General features: G+C 41.4%; 1 protein-coding gene across 1 annotated transcript in view; it reads left to right on the forward strand.

Annotated features, from left to right (window-relative positions):
- The window catches only part of TTLL7 (tubulin tyrosine ligase like 7), a 925,222-nt gene that overhangs the window by 653,816 nt on the left and 252,119 nt on the right, over window positions 1-19,287 (forward strand). Inside the window, exon 19 of the mRNA XM_085600119.1 lies at window positions 17,089-17,223. Coding sequence (XP_085456245.1) covers window positions 17,089-17,223 — 135 coding nt within the window. The remainder of the gene's footprint in view (window positions 1-17,088; window positions 17,224-19,287) is intronic.

Consider the following 19,287-nt stretch of genomic DNA (forward strand, 5'->3'; position numbering starts at 1 on the left):
CCACCTGGTTTTTAAACCAATTTAGCAATTGCAACACATCTAATGCCATTTACAGACTGACATGTCCCTGTGACCTCCACTACATTGGCCTCACCAGCAGGAAGGTCAAAATCAGGATACAAGAACACCTGAGTACATTACGTGCAGGGAAATTAAGCACCAGATTGGTGCAACACTATCAGTCCCAAAAACATATGCCAAAAGATGTACGGTGGGTGGTCCTAGAAAGGGTGATGGGGGACCAATTCAATATGGAGACCAGATTAAGCACCAGGGAAGCACGCTGGATTTATCAGGAAGGGGTGGACAAAACCGGATTAAATGACCTTATTGAGTGGAATAGGGTAGGTGTATAGTCCATCTATCACCTATTCCGCTAGATAAAACAAGTGTGGTGCGGTATGCCAGAAATCGAGATCCAGGCCCAACCTCGACCACGTAGTATAAACAGCAAGGGACTACCAGCGGACAGACTCTAAATGAGAACTTTTTACCTCTTGGTGAGACAGGTCTGATTGATACATCCTGATGTTGTGTGGAATCGATAATCATAGGAATACAATAGAATACACCGCTCGCTATTAACTCGTTTTGATGTGAGTCACATCTAGGGGGTTGTTCGTTCACAATAAAGTTGTGGGGTTTTGAATCAAGAAATGTGAAGTGTAGCCTAAACCTGTACCGGATTGATAAGGTGTAAGCGGAGAGCGGTGACACTACACCTTTACAATAGGGCGCCATGTGACACTAAACAATTAGTACAGCCAAACTATATATATCTACTGACTGATAGCTGTAGTAAAGAAATAGATGCAATTGTAACGTATCCAATGGCAGGCTGGTATAAATCCAATGAGCTACCTATTAAGAGCGATAGAGATACTATTCTATCTCATTTCCCCAGGAACGAGTAGCGGGATGAGTGATAAACTGGTTACGGACACCATTCCAAGATGGCGGCGACGCACAACACAGACAGAAGCACCTCACTAGACACTCCTTGAGCAGGGCGGTTCCCTTCCGGGTTTGTACACGAGGTGAGCCAGAGTGTATTTAGTCTCAGGCAACAGTGTACCGGGTTGATGCGGTGCTGAGCTAACGCCGGACGCACAAGTAACTAAGGTGGGTTCAGCAAAATGAGAGACCGATAAGGTAGGGCCCCTCGGAACTCTACAATAATGGGCACTTTTAACTAGCTAGAATTATGAGTAGTGGACTTGGGGTTACAGAGTGCAAGACGGGAGGGTCGGCAACATATCTAGGAGGTCCCTTCCCAACCCTTGTTTTAAAATACAACCTTTAAAATACAACTATGAGGGTTAGAGTAGCGAAGAAACAGCATCCCACTACAGCTACAATTTGAGACATGGGAACATATTGTGAACACGGGAAAGCTGTAAGACAGGGAGGCGCCATTGACACTAGTAGCATGAGGCGCAAAGCGGAAGGATAGACGTATAGTGAATTACGATATGTCAAAATCCATAATAATAGGCTTGTGAATCATGGTTATGTGTTACAGGCTCACAGTAGGAGCCTTCCAGAAGAGCCCAGAACGAATGCAGTTTATCGCATACCAGAGCTCCAGGGTAAAGGTATACCCGCGCTGGGTAAAATTCCGGTAAATGACATGGCCTATACGCTACAAGGGAAATAATATACTTTGCCCGTTGCCAATTAATGTTGCTATGTGTTGTTGTTTGTCTCTTTTTCCTCTGTCTCTTACAGAAGTTTTTATCAAAAGATAGGCGGAAATGCAGGGTTGAGAAAAAACCCCACGCCCTGAAGAAATTGCCGTGAGTGTACCCAAAGGCAATGAAACATGTCGGCATTTTAAATTGAAGTAGACACACAGCACGGAATAAAATTGTAAGCCAGTGTGTTCTAGTTCACTTTTATATATAAGTTGTGGGGTTTCCTAGGTGCACACAATTTGGCACTACATTTTTCTTTATACACACCTCAGCACTCTTTAGGTTGTTATTCATTTCTCCTCCCTTACACTCGATTTGTTTTCGGAACGAGGGTTGCTGATGATGAGACCTTGAGGCAGCAGGCGAGTACCTTCCTGCTTAAACCTCCATGGTGGTGCTACCGTGAGGCTCCCTCGCTCCTTTCCTACACTTTTTCACTACTATTGGGTGTTTAGAGACAGACATCTGGGATTAATGAGACTATTGTACCTCGTATGAATTTCCTCTTCTTTCTTTTCCTTTTTAAATTGGTGACATCATACCCATAAGTAGCATAGATGGTGTGACCACATGCTGTATAGATTGTCTTAAATTTATGACCAAGGGTATAGATGTTTGAATGGTTCTTCACCTTGGGAACAGGTCACTTGTTGTATAGAAACGTTTGAGTGGGGGATGACCTGTTCTCTGCCCCTATAGCTCCAATTTGTGTTGTCATTAGATACATGCCCCATCTCCAGGCTGGGTATCCACAGTTACCACATAATTGACCAGTTCTGAAAAACATCTGACAAAGTCCCTTGTGTTGCCTTATCTTCCTGATTTTTCTTCAACCGGGCCCTTGCAAAATGCTTTCTCCACCCCCTGTGGTCATACTGCACCATTGAGGACAGAACTGGTTTGGACTGGGCTCAGAGACCGTTCGACCAAGAGAACAAAGACATTTTGGGGTATAAGTATTAGACCGAAATCCCCAGTTAGTTAGACTACTTCTGGAATTAAGAGGAACCTTTGCCATGGAGAAGAGCTGGATAAACTGGAAGAGGAGTACTGCCCCTTTGCTGTGTGCTGCCTGGGGTTGGCCTGCAGTAGCTGTTTCTGCCAAGAAAAGGACAAGGACTTAGCTGTGTGCTGTATCCCCCCTGGTTGAGGAAGATCTCAAAGGCTTGAGTAGAGCTTGCCTCCTGTTCTAACGTCTCAGCGACACAAAGACTTCACCCTCAGCTCCTATGAACCTCCTTGATGGGAGTTATGAGCTGCCAAGAGGTGCCTGTGACTGTGTTGGGCATCTGAAGGTTCTTCCTGCTGTTGGGAGCTGGAGAAGCAACCCAACTACAAGAAAATCAACGCATCACTCGTCTTGTGGCTGTTTTTCCGACACAGCACCGCTGTGCGACAAGAATCTCCTTACATCGCCGTGCCTCTGCTGAAACCAACTCATAATCTGTCGCCGGTGCAAGAACCGACGCATTGATTGCCGACGCATCGTACCTGTGCGGCAAGTTTTCCCGATGCATCACCCACAGACCAAAACTGTCTCGGAATTGACGCACCACTTCCCCCTACAGACCGGATTCAATGCATTACTTCTCCTGCGTACAGCAAAACTAACGCATCACCTCCCCATGGTTTCATGCATCTCTTTGTTTTTCTATGCTTCCCATCTCTGCGGCTGCTTGGCCTTGTGAATTTTGTTGCAACTACAGGAACTTTCAGAGAAATCACTCATCCATAGTTTTCTGTGAGCCAAGTTGTTTGAAAGTCATATTCTTATTACATGTATGTTGGATTTTGTCGTTTTGGTCTTGTTGAGTTTAGATAAAGATACTTTCTTTCTAAACTGGTGTGTCCATTTGTGGTGTTATCGCGGTATTACTGTGTGTTTTGAGTACAAATGCTTTACACATTGCCTTTCGGATATGTCTGTCTGCTTGTGCCAAGCAACCCATGGGGTGAGTAAGGGGTATCTAAAGTGTATATCCCTCATATCCTGACTAGAAGCAAGGGTCTCTATTTGGACAAAGGTACCTACCTCTGCCAACTAGAGACCCCCATTTCTAACAATTGTACATTGAAATCTTTACTAGCAGTAACAATAACTTGTTGCACATATTGTTAAATATCACTGAAAGGTGGCACCATTGAGAAATGTTTCAATAGTGATTGCACAATTTTTTTGACCTTATAATGTTGCATCAGTAATTGTGGTGACATCATAGCAAAATCAGGAAGCCTGGCTTTTATTAATGACCAGCTATATTGTGTTCGTCACATGCGGCGGGCACTGTGGTTCATGACTTTCTGGTGACTAGACCATTAGAGGTGCCTCCCGCACAGGCAGAACAGCATATATTTAGACAGGGCACCTGATCTGTGTGGCCTTTCTTTAGTATGCGCCCATTGTTGATTGTGAGGCTCTTTAGAGGCATTTCTGCCTCGCAAACTGTATTTATTTTAAACTGTTGTATTTAGTAGTGTGTAGAATAAAGACATTTTCTTATTATAAGAACAATCTCAGTGATTTATTTAGCATTGTTTGTTGTGCTGCTAAGAGCTGAGTCTCTCACCCACAGCACCTACCTTGAAAAAAGCCTTTGACTGCTCTGACATGGTACCATGAGACCCAAGTTCTATAGAGGGATACTTGGTTTCCAGTAAAGGGAGCCACAGTACTTTGCCCAAGTTGTTAAAAATGGCAACCAGTATCCTTTGATCCAGATTCCGAACACTGATTGTAAACCGTTACTAGTAGTAAAAGGATGGAGTGCACTCACACACACAGGAGCCATGCTTCATAGTTGGTCTCTCCGCCTTAAGGATGCACGTCCGATGCAGGCATTGTTCAGGCTACAGAGTAATTATCCAGAGGGGGCAATATTTAGGTTCATTTATTTTAACTTCCACTTGACAAAATAAAAAGAATTCTATTGTTTATCTTTTTTGCCAGCATGTTTCTCCTATCGTGGCTTGTATGATGCTCCTTGGCATTATTTTGTGCAGTAGACTTGCTTGCAAGCCACAAGTCACTGATGTTGTATGTACAACATATTGTACATATATTATAAGTATAACACCTTAAGTACTCATATTTTGGTCCATCAAAAGTAAAGGTTCTTGTAGCCTACATGAGAAAACAGACATAGTTATTGTAATTAAACGTGAAGATCAAATGTTCCATTTAATTCATTAATGAACCCAGAGCTTTTCACTGAAAACTAGTGCACGACCTTACTAAGTTAAAATTAGATACAATGGGTGGTAGCATTGTGCATCCTCTCCCTCTACTCTCCACAGCAAACAAACACCCTGCAGAGTGATAACACACGTATTGTGATGACAAATCCCTGCCTCATGGCATATCCCTGTGTATGTAAACATGTATAATTTGATTATATGTATGTTTCTAGATATGTGTATTTCTTTGTACAAATATGTGTAATAACTATTGTTTTCAAAATATACAGATATTATTTTGTCAGCTTAACAAATGTACATATTTCTTATGGTTAAATATGTATTTTAGATCTACGCTTAACATGTTTATAGGTCACTGCATAGTTTTTATATATGTTTTTTGATCAGATGCCTATGGGTCTCTGTTTTATTTATCTATCACAATATGTACATATTATCATAACTACAAGTGCTTCACTATTGAAATAGTGAGGAACATATGAAATTAATAAAAAATTGTTTTAAAAAAGACACAACTAACTTTACTTCAAGTACAGCAGCACTTGAAAGTCTGAGTTTATACAATTCAACTTTAAATCTCAATATATTATCTTACTTATACATGTATACCTTTTCTATGCAGTCATGTATCTATATATTTATTACTTTACTCCTACTATAGAAGAAAGAAAATAAACCTTTCACTCTCTCCAATGCACTACTCACCCTATACTTCTCTCAGTATATCCTCTACCTCCATTCTCTGAGTTATTCCAAACCTCATTCTACTACTATGATCTCCAAAAGAGCCCTTTCTCTACTCTTCCCTCTTATATACCCCCTGCCTCACCCCAAACCTCATTTTACCACTATGATCTCCCAAACAACCCTTTCCAAAGTGTTCCCTCATGTATCCCTCCTTCACTCATCCAGAACCTCATTTTACTACCATGATCTCCCTAATCCCTTTCTAGAGACTCTTCCCTCCTCCATCTCTAGTTTTTACTCATCCTTAACCTCATCTTCCGACTATGATCTCCCAAATAACACTTTCTAGACTCTGCCCTATTCTATCCCTCCTTTATCCTATGCAATCCAACTCACAGACTCAAATGTCGTCCACTCAAATTAACTCATATTTCCCTATACTAATCCTCCACTAATCCTTTTGGGCTTCAGAGTAGCGTGCTACTCGCCAAAAAGTGCTTCGACTTCTCGTAAGCACTATGTAAATACAATTACAATTACAAACCACACCCACTCACCAAAAAACACCACACCAACTGGGGACTTAGTATTGTTAATGAAAAGTTTAAAGGTCAGCCATATTGGAACAGCTTGAATGAAGTTATTTACTGTGTCAAAATCAAAGGGGGAGCACCAGTGCTTAATTTGGAAAAGAATAAGTGCTGGGGCCCAAACATTTGCTCAAAGGCCATGGGCTGGCACTATTGAATGTCAAGGGTACCAAATACCAAGGTTGTGCAGCCTTGATGCCACCTTAGGCCTCTTTCATTCTACACCACACACTTCCTGCCCTTCATTTCAGCCTTTCAGGTTCTCTTTATTCTCTGCTGTCTTTTTCTGTTACTGTTTTTGTCTTCCTCTTCCTTCTTCTTTTCTCCTTTTATACTTTTCGCTCTCTTGCTCTGGGCCCAAATGTGATGAGAAAAAAATGAGTGCTGGTCCCCAAAAATGAGTGCCGGTGGGCCCCATCTGCAACCTTTGGCTCAAACTAAGCTGTTTCCTATTACAAAATAAACAGAAATAGGCCAGTTGATTAGAGGCTATTTCTTGAGTCTATCAAATGTACTTCTTCCAGCTAAGTGACATATTCTGTACCTAGTGCCACACTGCTCAGGTTCTTATTAATGTTGTGTAATGCTAGAGATTTTAAAAATGTGGGACATGATTGGATGGCATTTTTCATAGTCATATGCTATGCAGTGATGTGAATAGACAATGTCATGTCAGTGGCATAAGCACCGGACAAGTAGTGGGCAAGATTAAAAATGTGGTTAATTGTAAAATTTCCTCTTGCTGGGATCATTAGTCTATTAACTGATGAGGGTCCATCTTTTATTAGTGATTTGTTGACCAATGTCCGATATCTCACAGGGATCCCACCTTAATCAATACATGTAAGATATTACTTAATTATGTGAGAAGATTATTCATTGTGTGCATATCATGGCCAGTTGACTAAGGGGAAATTTAGATCTTGTTGTGGTAATGGACAACACATTTATGACTCCATCTGATAATTGGATGAGGATAAAAACGCTTGTGTTGGTATACAAATGGTGCCAGAGTGTATCCATTCTGTTTCATTGATAAATACATGTGTGAGTGTAGATGGACAAATTAACCAACAATGTTCCTTCTGATGTAACAGATGTACTTTCTCTGTGTTGTCCCCTGATCAATCATTTTTCAATGACTGTCTATGTTTAAGAGTCATGTGTCTTAGTATGTTGATGTGCTTCACCAGTTAAGTTGTTAGTTTGCTGCATCAAATATTACTTTTATGTTTAATGATGCATTTCTTAATCTTCCCGTGGACATGGCTCCATACATGAGAGATTACAAGGGCATATTATTATGTATATGATTTTTTCACATATTCAGTTGGTAAATGGCTGTTGTTTCCATGGTGTACTTAGACCTACATCAGTGCTGGGTGGACTTGTGGTAATCTTACTAACTCTATAAAGGCTTCAAGGAAAATGTCCTGTAATGGATGGTATGTTTTGTGGTGTAGACTAGCTAGCTTGCATAGATATAATCTATCGTATGTGAATCGGGTGTACTCCGAAGCTGTCGGCCTGTCTAATCTAAGGGGTTTTCTTGCTTATGATGCCCAACTCTTGAAATCTTCCAATATTTGATTACTGTGTTTTTAAACTGATTAGAAAGGGAGACAAATGTTGTTGCACAAGTCATTAAATCCCGTTTGTGTGTTTTGTGTGATACAAGAAGTGCTTTGTGGGTGTATTTCCGTCATATTATATGATTTTCACAGGGTATTTCCTGACTCATAGTTATGCAGACACTGTGGTGGCTTGTGTCTCAAATTTTTCAATTTCTGAACAATTACACAGGAGTCTAAGAAAACAACCACATGTTTGACAGCTGTCTCCAAAGGACACAAAATGTCATTTGGTGATGGCTGGCAAACAAGAGTAAAGAATTTCTGTCAGTTGGTTTCCTATAAACCTCTCACTGCAGGGTTCCATATTTTGATTTCAGTAGGAGATCCAAAAATAAAATATTTTTTGTTCAGGAACATTGTGAATCGTAGATGCGGATCGTTAGAACTAAACCACTCACAGAAGGACTACCCTTGAGACTTACCAAAAGATGGGGATGTTAGTGTAATGCTACCATAGATCAGGGGTCTTCAAACTAGGGGGTGGGCCCCCCTAGGGGATCCTTAAGTGATTCCAGGGGGGCACCAGGTTTTTGACAAAATAATCATTATGCTGGTAACAGAGCTCTGTTTTAAGTGGAAAAATAATATGCAGCAGTAAGCTGCTTGTAATGGGCCGTCACTAGCATCTTACTCATTTTGGTATTCACGGAAGGCACTTACTCATCAATGAGGAAGGGGGCACTTACTCATCAATGAGTAAGTGCCTTCTGTGAATACCAAAATGAGTAAGTGCCTTCTGTGAATACCAAAATGAGTAAGTGCACTTACTCATTTTGGTATTCACAGAAGGCACTTACTCATCAATGAGTAAGTGCCTTCTGTGAGTACCAAAATGAATAAGTGTCTTCTGTCTTCTGTGAATACCAAAATGGTAGTAATTGGTGTGAATTGGGCCCATAGCCACAAAGAATGTTCCATCTTCTCTTAACTGGGGACATGTTTAGGGTGATGGAGTTCTCTCCTTTCCTTTATTTTACCCAACACCAGTGACTTCAGCCCGCTCGACTTCAAATGCATTCCGACACAGTATGCTGACACTGTCTCAGGGGTCCAGCAGGGAATTCAGTGCATGTCCTGCACGAGGCCTTCTCCAGAAATGAGGTACATGTGAGTAGTTGTGTCCAATCACAGATTTACATGCAGTATGGTTAGGACAACTCCCGTCTTGAGATATACATAGTGTGAATGCCCAGAGGATGTGGCCTAACAGCCAGAGCTGTCGACCTTGGAGTTGGGGAACCAAGTTTGAGCCTCAGCGTCGGCTCAGCATCCTGAGATTCTAGGCAAATCACTTAATCTACCCGTGCCTAACAAAAATGAGGAACATGCCCTTGCGTAACGTAACTGGTGCTCATGTAAGGCACTCAATACCTTCGGGTCGAGATTGCACTTTATAAACCTATAAACAAAAAAATCTGAAGCCTGGATGGATGGAAGGCTTATCACCTACAACCCCAACTTGTAATTTAATTAAAGTTATTGAAAACTGTGCAGTTTTTAAAGGTGGTCACTCATATAAACCAGTATTAAGGGATGGACTCCTGAAATGCCGCTGTGCTCAGAGTGCCATCCATCAATGAAACACAGCCTTCAAACGTACATTGAACCAAGAAAAACTGTCTTCCTTTTTAGGTCTCGCCTGAGCCAGCGCATGCGCTGTCGGCGAGACATTTAGTGAGTGGGCTTTAGAAATCCCACCACAAGCTTTTGCTGGCCTAGAGCGTGAGGTTACGTGCACAGTAATGCGCATTCCTCGTATCACAGTGCTCCTCCCCTTCCCCCACCACATAGTGCGCCCCGCTCCTCCCACTGGCTGCTGCTGCTACCGGCCCCATCTGGCCACTTTCACTTTCTGGCCCGCGCGGCCGCGTTACTTTGACGGCCGTGCTGACAATGCTTGTAATTCATGGTTAGGCTAACTTCAACCGCGTTTAAATCAAGACTGGTTTTGTGCACCATTACAGCAGATCGTTTTTCACAAAACTGGTAATGTCCAAAAAGCATATGACTGATGTGTTGTGTGACTCGTTTTGTTGTGTCACATTATAAAAATAAAGCCCACCACTTGTCCATTTTCTGAAAGATTCACGCTGTTCTTTGTGCTAGTACACCAAAATGTTGTTCATTGTGGTGACCCAGTCGTTTTGGAAAAGACCGGGCTGTCCGCAAGGCTCGAGCCTCTGTCTTTCCCCTCTCCTGGACTCATCATAACATACCAGAACTTGTCAAGTTGTCACGTCTATAATTTATGGACGTGAATGATGGCGGGTGCCTGGTTTCATTTGTCTTTTCCCCAAAGAAATACGTAAAACGTGTTCAAAGAAAAAAATCAGGATTTTGTTAGGATTTTGTAGGGAGTGGGGGTTTCTTTTTCTTCGTTATTTTTAAGGGGATTGTGTTCCCCTGCTGTAGTTCCCTTGCCCTGTTTGCTCCACCCCCAAACCCCACTCCACGTCCTTATTTCAATTCGACCCCTGGCCTATTCCCTAATTTAATGTAGTGCGTGCAGTATTGTTAGCTGAGGCCATCACATATTAACCTCTAACATGGCTCAGTACATACCACACATTTTTCGTTTTTTGTTATTTTACCTTTGTTTTATTCTTAGAACTTATAGATGTTTTCGATTTTTTATTTTAATGTTATTTTAGTGCCTTTAGTTTTTAACTAGTTTAATGATCTCGATTTTTTCTGCTGGGTTAAATTCCCCAATGTCAGAAGAAGTAACATTTCACAATTGGATCCTCTGAAAATGGTGTTCAAAAAGCAACAAATGCTGTGCTAAAGTAACACACTTCATTCAAATCATGTTGCTGCTATGGGTGAAACTAAGTTTTTCGGTTTGGCTTTGTTTGGGTTTCTTATTTTAAAGCATACAAATGGAAAAAGCAAGCTCCTAATATGGACGCCTAATTTAAGGAATCTGTTGCCTGCTTGGTGCCAGATTTTCCGCACTGCCCTCCTGGCTTCTCTTCAAAATGGTGCAGAACTATTGTCATGAGCACAGCATGTGTGGTTTCTGTAGAAGAGGCACCAGTCCTTTCAAACCCTGTTTGTACACACATCTCAATATTTCAAATCACAAGAGCGACCCTTATGTCCCTGTGAACCGGGTAAGTACACTGTACTGTAAACAACATTCACAAGGAACTCATTCAAAAATATTTTTCTAATACATGCAACATTAATGGTTGCTATTGAATTAATCTAACACATGTAAGCCACAGATAATAAAGAATGAAAGAATGAAATAGGACCAAATCAAAAAGTCACAACAATAAGTCCATACAGGGCCTAATTTCTTATTGAAAATCTGCCAAACCTCAGCCGAGGTCTTTATTTAATATATAATTTTCAAATCACATATAAAAAACATTTCATATATACATAATACCTCTCTTTCTTACATTTATAGTGCAATGTGAACCCCAGTGAAAAAACCCATAACCTATTATAAAGTAATCAAACAAGAAGGGAAAAATATAAAAGGTAATTGGAAAAATTATAAGGACAGTTTATATACAATAAACAATAGTTCAGTCAGGGCTGTCTCTTATTATGTTGTCGACGGCGTTTCGACCCACTTATAAATACCGGGTCTCATCAGGACTGTATTTCTGGGGGCAATATAGAGCATACAATCGTCCACATAGGATCCAGTATGTATGGTGATGTTGCGAATGAAAAATAACATCCGAACTTGGGCTGTTTGTTCCTTCAGGAATAGGGATCAAATTATTAGACCTAATGTTTTTGGAGAGTTGAAGATTCAAACTCTTCAGGATACTCGTTGTCCCTATATTATGATATCCGAAGGGATGGATATATCTCCTTCTTTCAGTTTCGGCACTACTCAATACGAGTGCAACAACGCTCATACATTATTGGCTGCTAGTCCAATGCGTGTCTATTCCATGTTGAATCTCTCGCGGAATCAATCTAGCAGCCAATAATGTATGAGCGTTGTTGCACTCGTATTGAGTAGTGCCGAAACTGAAAGAAGGAGATATATCCATCCCTTCGGATATCATAATATAGGGACAACGAGTATCCTGAAGAGTTTGAATCTTCAACTCTCCAAAAACATTAGGTCTAATAATTTGATCCCTATTCCTGAAGGAACAAACAGCCCAAGTTCGGATGTTATTTTTCATTTGCAACATCACCATACATACTGGATCCTATGTGGACGATTGTATGCTCTATATTGCCCCCAGAAATACAGTCCTGATGAGACCCGGTATTTATAAGTGGGTCGAAACGCCGTCGACAACATAATAAGAGACAGCCCTGACTGAACTATTGTTTATTGTATATAAACTGTCCTTATAATTTTTCCAATTACCTTTTATATTTTTCCCTTCTTGTTTGATTACTTTATAATAGGTTATGGTTTTTTTCACTGGGGTTCACATTGCACTATAAATGTAAGAAAGAGAGGTATTATGTATATATGAAATGTTTTTTATATGTGATTTGAAAATTATATATTAAATAAAGACCTCGGCTGAGGTTTGGCAGATTTTCAATAAGAAATTAGGCCCTGTATGGACTTATTGTTGTGACTTTTTGATTTGGTCCTATTTCATTCTTTCATTCTTTATTATCTGTGGCTTACATGTGTTAGATTAATTCAATAGCAACCATTAATGTTGCATGTATTAGAAAAATATTTTTGAATGAGTTCCTTGTGAATGTTGTTTACAGTACAGTGTACACACATCTCAGCATGGGATGTTTATGTATAAAAATCACTTCACATAGGGGCATATTAGCAAGGGCTGTTGATATAATTATCGCCGCTTTAGCGTCCGTTTTTGGGCAAGAAGCGGCGATAATTATATCGCAATATCATCAAGGACACGGTAGCGCGTGTTTCCTTGATGTAGAGCCCGTTTTTTCACAGCCTCGCCTCGCATCGCTGATGAGATGCAAAGAAGGCGTGGCTGTGAAAACAACACATGTTAATATCGTGAAGGCAGCTTCGCGATATTAACAAGGAGGTGCAGCGATAAAAAACATTGTGCTACCTCAGCCTTAACTCAGGAATTTAACGCCTGTTAAATTCCTGACTAATGCATACTTTTAATGGGAGATGGATTATGCTGATACGACCACAGGGTCGTATCAGCAATGTTATCGCTGTTTTCAATGGAACATCGCTGGAAAACCAGCGATGTTCCATTGAAAACACCGCTATCGCTGAAATATTATCACCATAGCGCTATGAGTTGTAAATATAGCTTTATCATGGCGATAATATTCAGCGATAGCCGGCGATAATATTTCTATCGCTATGTACGGCCAGTGATAATTATCGCTGGCCGTTGATAATATGCCGCAAAGATTGTTAGACATATACCTCGACCCCTTTTACAATAACGTTGCATAACAAAAGAGGCGCTGGCGTTATCCCGTGCATTACCCTGATGAAGCTGGAGGGGATGCACGGCAATTACAGTAAGTTCTTTTACATTCTGTTTTTGTTTTGGGGGCTTTATAAGAAGCCACCAAACAGCGCTAATTGCTCTGAACCGCCTGCATTAACTGCGACGAGTCTCTTTAGTTTCCAGTGTTGTGGGGGTCTTTATTTTAGCAAAAAGCCTGAGTCCGTCTCAGCTCCTTCCAATAAAGCACGGTAGACACAGCTCACTACCTTAACCTGCTGAGCTGTTGTCTGGAACGTTTCAAGTACTTCCGGCATCCTCAGGTGTCATCCCTGATGGATCTGGGGAAAAGTTGATTACAAAGGTGATAAAACGTTCAAACAAAACCTGCTGCTAATAGAGGGAGCTCGCAGCTGACCTAACCAATAAACGCCACTTCCCCGCCTCGTTGTTTTGTTTACCCGGGCCTTCAGTCATGGTCCCACGTTTACTTAAACCACGAACTTTAAATATACTAACATTTCGATATTTCTAAATAGTATTAAATGCTTTAGTCGTCTATTCTAACACTTACATCTTGCAATATAAAGACACTTTCGTTTTTGGAGGGGAGTGGGGGTGGGTTTGAAAACAAGCACTGGCATAGCCAATAGGTCTCGCCTTTGGGACCTTATAAGTGTCTAGTTATCCAGCACAATATCCTTGGTGCAACAACATCAAGTGTTGCATGGGTAAACACTTATAAGGTCCCAAAGGCGAGACCTATTGGCTATGCCAATGCTTATTTTAGAAGGGTATATGGCGACAGAACCTGTTCCAGTAAATTACAAGAATGCAGTGGGTAGGTGCCGTTTCCCTCTAAAGATGGCACAGAAGAGATCAGTGTCAGATGCCGGGTTAGGAGTTTATGAGTGAAATCAGGCCTCGCCGTCTTTCCTCATTCATCGCTGGAAGGGACCAGAGAGCTGTCACCTGGTTCCTCGGGCAGAAAATGCGCATGCGTTCTTTGCCCACCTTAGCCAGGAAAATTCAGAACCTATCATTTACCTTAAGAACATATAAACATGGCTTTTCTTCCAGTAAATGCCTAGTGTGTGTCACTCCTTAGGTGTTGCCTTCGAACATCTAAAGCGCATAAAAACCCTCTGGGGTATACGAGACTTATTAACGTAAAAAGGCTGACAACAATTGTTAACCCGGTATACAATAATATATTAGACTGAGAGAAACTATAGTTCTATGAAACAGGCATCCCACACAAACAAAGTTAAATGCCAGAGCGCATCGATTCCAAAACACCAATTCATGTTGGACACTTCACTGCTACCGCAAGAATATTCCTCTGTTCAATTATTAAATGCAACCGGCCGACCCGGCCACGACGCATTAATCAGACAAGAGTTAGGACTCGTTAACAAGTTCTCGCGGTAATGTTGTGTATGCTGTTGAATTCCTGAAATCCCCATACGGGTTTTACTGCAAAGTTTAAACAGAAAAATTAAATTAACTTCTCTCACCACACAATTATACAGAGGCCGATAGGGTCCAAGGGGAGTACATTTTTCAAGCCCAGGACAAAGCGGTGGATTTGAAGGTGGTACTTCTCTTTTTGGATAATATAATATACAGATATAGAAGCGAACAAGAATTGAAATTAATTCTGGACGTTTAAACACAGAAACTCATTTAAACAAAAACATGTTTTTGTAATAGTATCCAACCTAATTAGATTCTCATAATTGCAAATGTTCCCTCCACAGCTATCTTGTTTAAAAAAAAAAAAAAAAAAGGATGCAAGCTCTTTGTATCACTCATAACAACCCATTATAATACCTAGGCTGCTTCAACTCTCTCCTCGTTGCTTTGCCTCATTGCATCCAGGGGCTTACACTGGTGGAAACTCTGCTGCAAGATACATTCTTCACCTTGAGAGCAGCCCTGGCCTCTCCTCTCACCTGGCTCATGTTGCATCAGACATCACATCTAACTGTCGTGAAATATTTGAAAATCGTGTGACTTAACACTAGTTGTTCAGCACTATTTGCGCAGTATTTCACACTCATAATTTTGACCAAGAATTTAACAACTGAGCATTTGTTGGAAATGTTGTCTATCCAGCTTGGTATCTGGTTCTCAGTAAGATAATGCTGAAGGTTTACTGGCATCCGTGTCAATATATGTCTTTCTATCAGACCATTTTTTCCACTTAAAATTTTACTGTTAGATTTGAGCAAATTAATTCCAGGCTGCAGGTTCACTTTACAGTTTTAAGCAGAATGACACAAATACCAGATGAAGGAGAACAAATTCAGATAATTGAGGATGAATGAACTTTTTTAACAACATTATGACTGATTTTATTGTCATGAATATTCTTTAAATCCTCTTTTTATTTAGAAATTGACAGTTATAGCTAAGCAAGACAGCTGAACTATGTATGAAGATAAAAACGAGCTATAGGGTACTCCAACCTAAACTTAAGTAGACTTTATTGGTTCTATTTAAGGATATGGTAAATAGACAATGATTGTGAGTACTCCACATTATCAATGTCAATCGTATCCTTATGTACGAAGGAAGCCTTGAGCTCAAGAGTCAAAGCTGCTACTACATTCCCATGGGTATCAGTCTCCTCAGTTAAATTCCCAAAACTCGCAAATTGGAATGTACAACAGTGTGTCAGACACTGTTTGCGATTCCTAATGTGGAATGCCCAAGCAAGTGGCACAGATTTAGGGGCATATTATCAAGAAACAGCGATAAAATCATCGCCGCTTTAGCGGCAGAAAACTGCCGCTAAAGCGGAGATAATGGGCTTGATAATATGCTCTCGAGAATTTCCATAGAAGCCCATGTTCTGGTGTCTTTGCGGTATATTATCAAGCCTATTATCTCCGCTTTAGCCGCAGTTTTCTGCCGATAAAGCGGCGATGATTTTAACGCCGTCCTTGATAATATGCCCCCAGGTGAGGTAAAAACTGGTAAAGATTCAATAGGGAAAAACCCCAGTATTCCAAGTTTTGCCGCTCAAAACAGCGAAGAACGTGTCATTTTTTTCTTTATCCCTCCCCTTCATTTGGTATTACCACAGCACACTAGAAACAAGCACATTTGTATTGTATTAAAGGCAAATGTTTTTCTCAAGCTTTCAAAAAAGATCATTTGTGGAATTCAAACAGCACCAGTTAGCAGTGTCCCGGCATGCTCTCTTGAACTGCGCGTGCCGTAGAGTATCTATCCTCGTTCTTTCCTCGGGTTGTGTCCTATGAAAGGAGATCTGGGTTAAGTTTCCTGTAAGATGCTCCCTCCTCTCACCAACATCGATCTGCTTTCCTGTGCTGTACTTGACTACCTCACAAGACAATTGTATTTATTAGGGAGTCAGGCCTTTGGCAGCATTTCCCTTCATTTCACAGGACTCAGTTTTCCAGTTTGTGTGTCTTAATTTTTTTTGCCCCACGAGCACAACAGCACTCCTCATAATTCATCATGCGGTGTACACGCCCCAGACTACCTTCTTCCTGGTTAGAAGCTCGGCTGCTGGAAAAACAGCAGCGCATCATTGAAATGTCACAGTTAGTTTAACGACTCCATCAATCGATGCGTTTATTCAGGAAATGCATTCATTTGGCCCAGCAGCGTAGGTAATGAAGAAACCCCAGAGGAGCGAGGTGATTTCATGACGGCTCTTGTTGCTGAAGATATTGTTTGCGAGGAGGCTTAGAACTCGAATGAAAAGCAGGCTGTGCACGCGATGGGAATGGCGCGCCAAAATCAGTGTGGAATAACGTGACTTCATTTAAATTCTATTATGAGGTTATGAGCATGTCAAACATCTCTAACACGATGCTGCTGTAGGGCTAATCCGTGCTCCCCTCAGAAGATTGTTTTTCTTTTGTAGAGCGAGACGTTGCTGCCTCACAGGACCAAAGAGCAAGAGGAAGAACTGTCAAAGCAGACCCTCGCTGTCCTCAACGACATGAGGATCAGGTTTCCGGGAAAGACAGACGAAGAAGCAGAGGCCATATTGGATGACGTAAGTGCTGGAGCTGGTAATCCGACTTTGGTCACCTTCCATCAGGCATCTCAGGGGCTCGGCTCAGGGGCTCATCTCATAGCAGATCTTCCTACACCATGGCTTAAGTACTTATGTACTAAGGGTTGCGAATGCGCGGCTTTTGCGCTATGCTGCAGGCTTTCTTAATGTAAATAAATCAATGCAATGCTTTACGTAATTCGTGCTACGTGCACAACTTTAATAAATAAACTCCCCTTTGTGAAAGTAGTAACTGCATTCATTTTAATTAGAGCAATCCATGTGTTTCCCAGGTGAAGTTCAAAGAGACATACATTAATGCTGCAGCAAATTATTATGAAGAAATAGGTTTAGATTAAAAATGACCCTGTTAGGGAACAATTGACTTCTGACAGACATCACTTGGCTTCCCTGTCTTTATTATAAAATTGGAGCCACACACCCCTTGTTAACCTTGACACCTGACTACATAGGAAAATATCTTTTTGCATCTTTAATAATTGTGTTTCCCCCTTGACCAATTTAAACCAAGCAACTTTTTTAATGAGGTTTCTGAGAGCAAAGTGTGGTGGGACAAGACTGAATGAAAGATCAGCAGAGTTTAATGGCACTAAGACATTCACGTCATCGGTGCCTTTTAATGGTTTGGTGAAATTCCATCCTTCCGTTCCTGGTATACAGGGCATAATGTCAGGGTCAAATCTGCTTGCACCGATACTCTATCTTTACCTTCTACCCTCACAATCTGACGCATCTGTGAGCTCTCCGGCTCCTCTTTGCCCCACAGCAAATCTTTGAGCCCAATTCCAAAGGGAACTGGCAGTGAGATTTTGCAGGCAGAGCCTCAGTGTCCTGGTGTGGATTAGATTCTTCCTTGCCAGTGAAAAGTGCAGCTAATGGACACATCAGTAACATGTGGGGGGTGGAGACACAACAGTGTGCAGCCCAGCTGCAGGAGTACTCATGTGAGAAGCATCATTGGACATGGAAGAGCTGTTAATGTGAAATGACGATCAAACATCGCAGTTAGGGGTCAGTCCAGTGAGAAACCCAGCAGCTCAGGCGTGCTATCCTGTGGTGAACATCGGCTATAGGGCCTGTACGGTGAATAACACCGCTGGGAAGGAAGTATTCAGTGTGAAGCTCTGCTGGGGCTACTGGAAAGTTTCTTCACAGATGGGAGGAACACTTTAAAGACTTGCGAGCCAGTGGGGTGAGTAGCACAACATGATTAGGACAATCTAGTGAGAAGGACCGCTGTCGGACACTCCAGTGGGAATTCCAGCTCGAACACATCTGGGTGGATAAAGGTAGTCTTCGGAGAAGGACTACATGGAGGATAGTGCAATGATAAGCACTCTTCTAGGAAGCACAGCTGCAATAGTCTGAGGAGCAAATGTAGCCAGCATCACAAAGAGCAAGATAAATCCTATATTATACTATAACACGATATATAAATGCCACTGTAGCCCAGGAGGAAAAACAAGAAACTACTTTAAGAGACACAATTGGATATGAGAGGGATGGATTAGTAACAGAGCTCTAAATTGAGGCTTTGGCACCAGCAAAGAGAGAGTCCTTGGGGTGCATACATTGGTGATTTCTGGTGGTGGTTGGCAAAAAGGTAGAAGCAAAGATGGGTAGAAAGTTAGGGAGTGTGAATGGATGTTTACAATCAAAGGTGGCAGAGACGGGATGTGTACAGCATGAAAGAGTAGGATAAAAACAGAGATGAGGAGTGCATAGAAAACATGGAAGTGGTGTTTCCTAGTAGCTGTACAGTTAATGTTAGGATATTCACAAGGAAAGAAGTTGTTGGTAGTGGTGGTTGGGAGTATGACTATATGGAGAAGTGGAGATTGTCACTAGAGAAAGGCTAGTGGTTGTTAGATGAAAATATTTTAATGCAGTTGGTGGGATGAGCTTCAGAAGAGGTTAGTGGTGGTTTGGAGAAAAGACGAGGCACTGCTGGAGTGTACACAGTGGGAGATGTGTGTGTTGGGGCAGTGAGGTGATTACGGAGGTGACCTGGGGTGTGCCCAGGGAGGTAAGGGGTTAGAACGT

The sequence above is a fragment of the Triturus cristatus genome, chromosome 4_2 (genome assembly GCF_964204655.1).
Source record: "Triturus cristatus chromosome 4_2, aTriCri1.1, whole genome shotgun sequence".
Taxonomy (NCBI): Eukaryota; Metazoa; Chordata; class Amphibia; order Caudata; family Salamandridae; genus Triturus; species Triturus cristatus.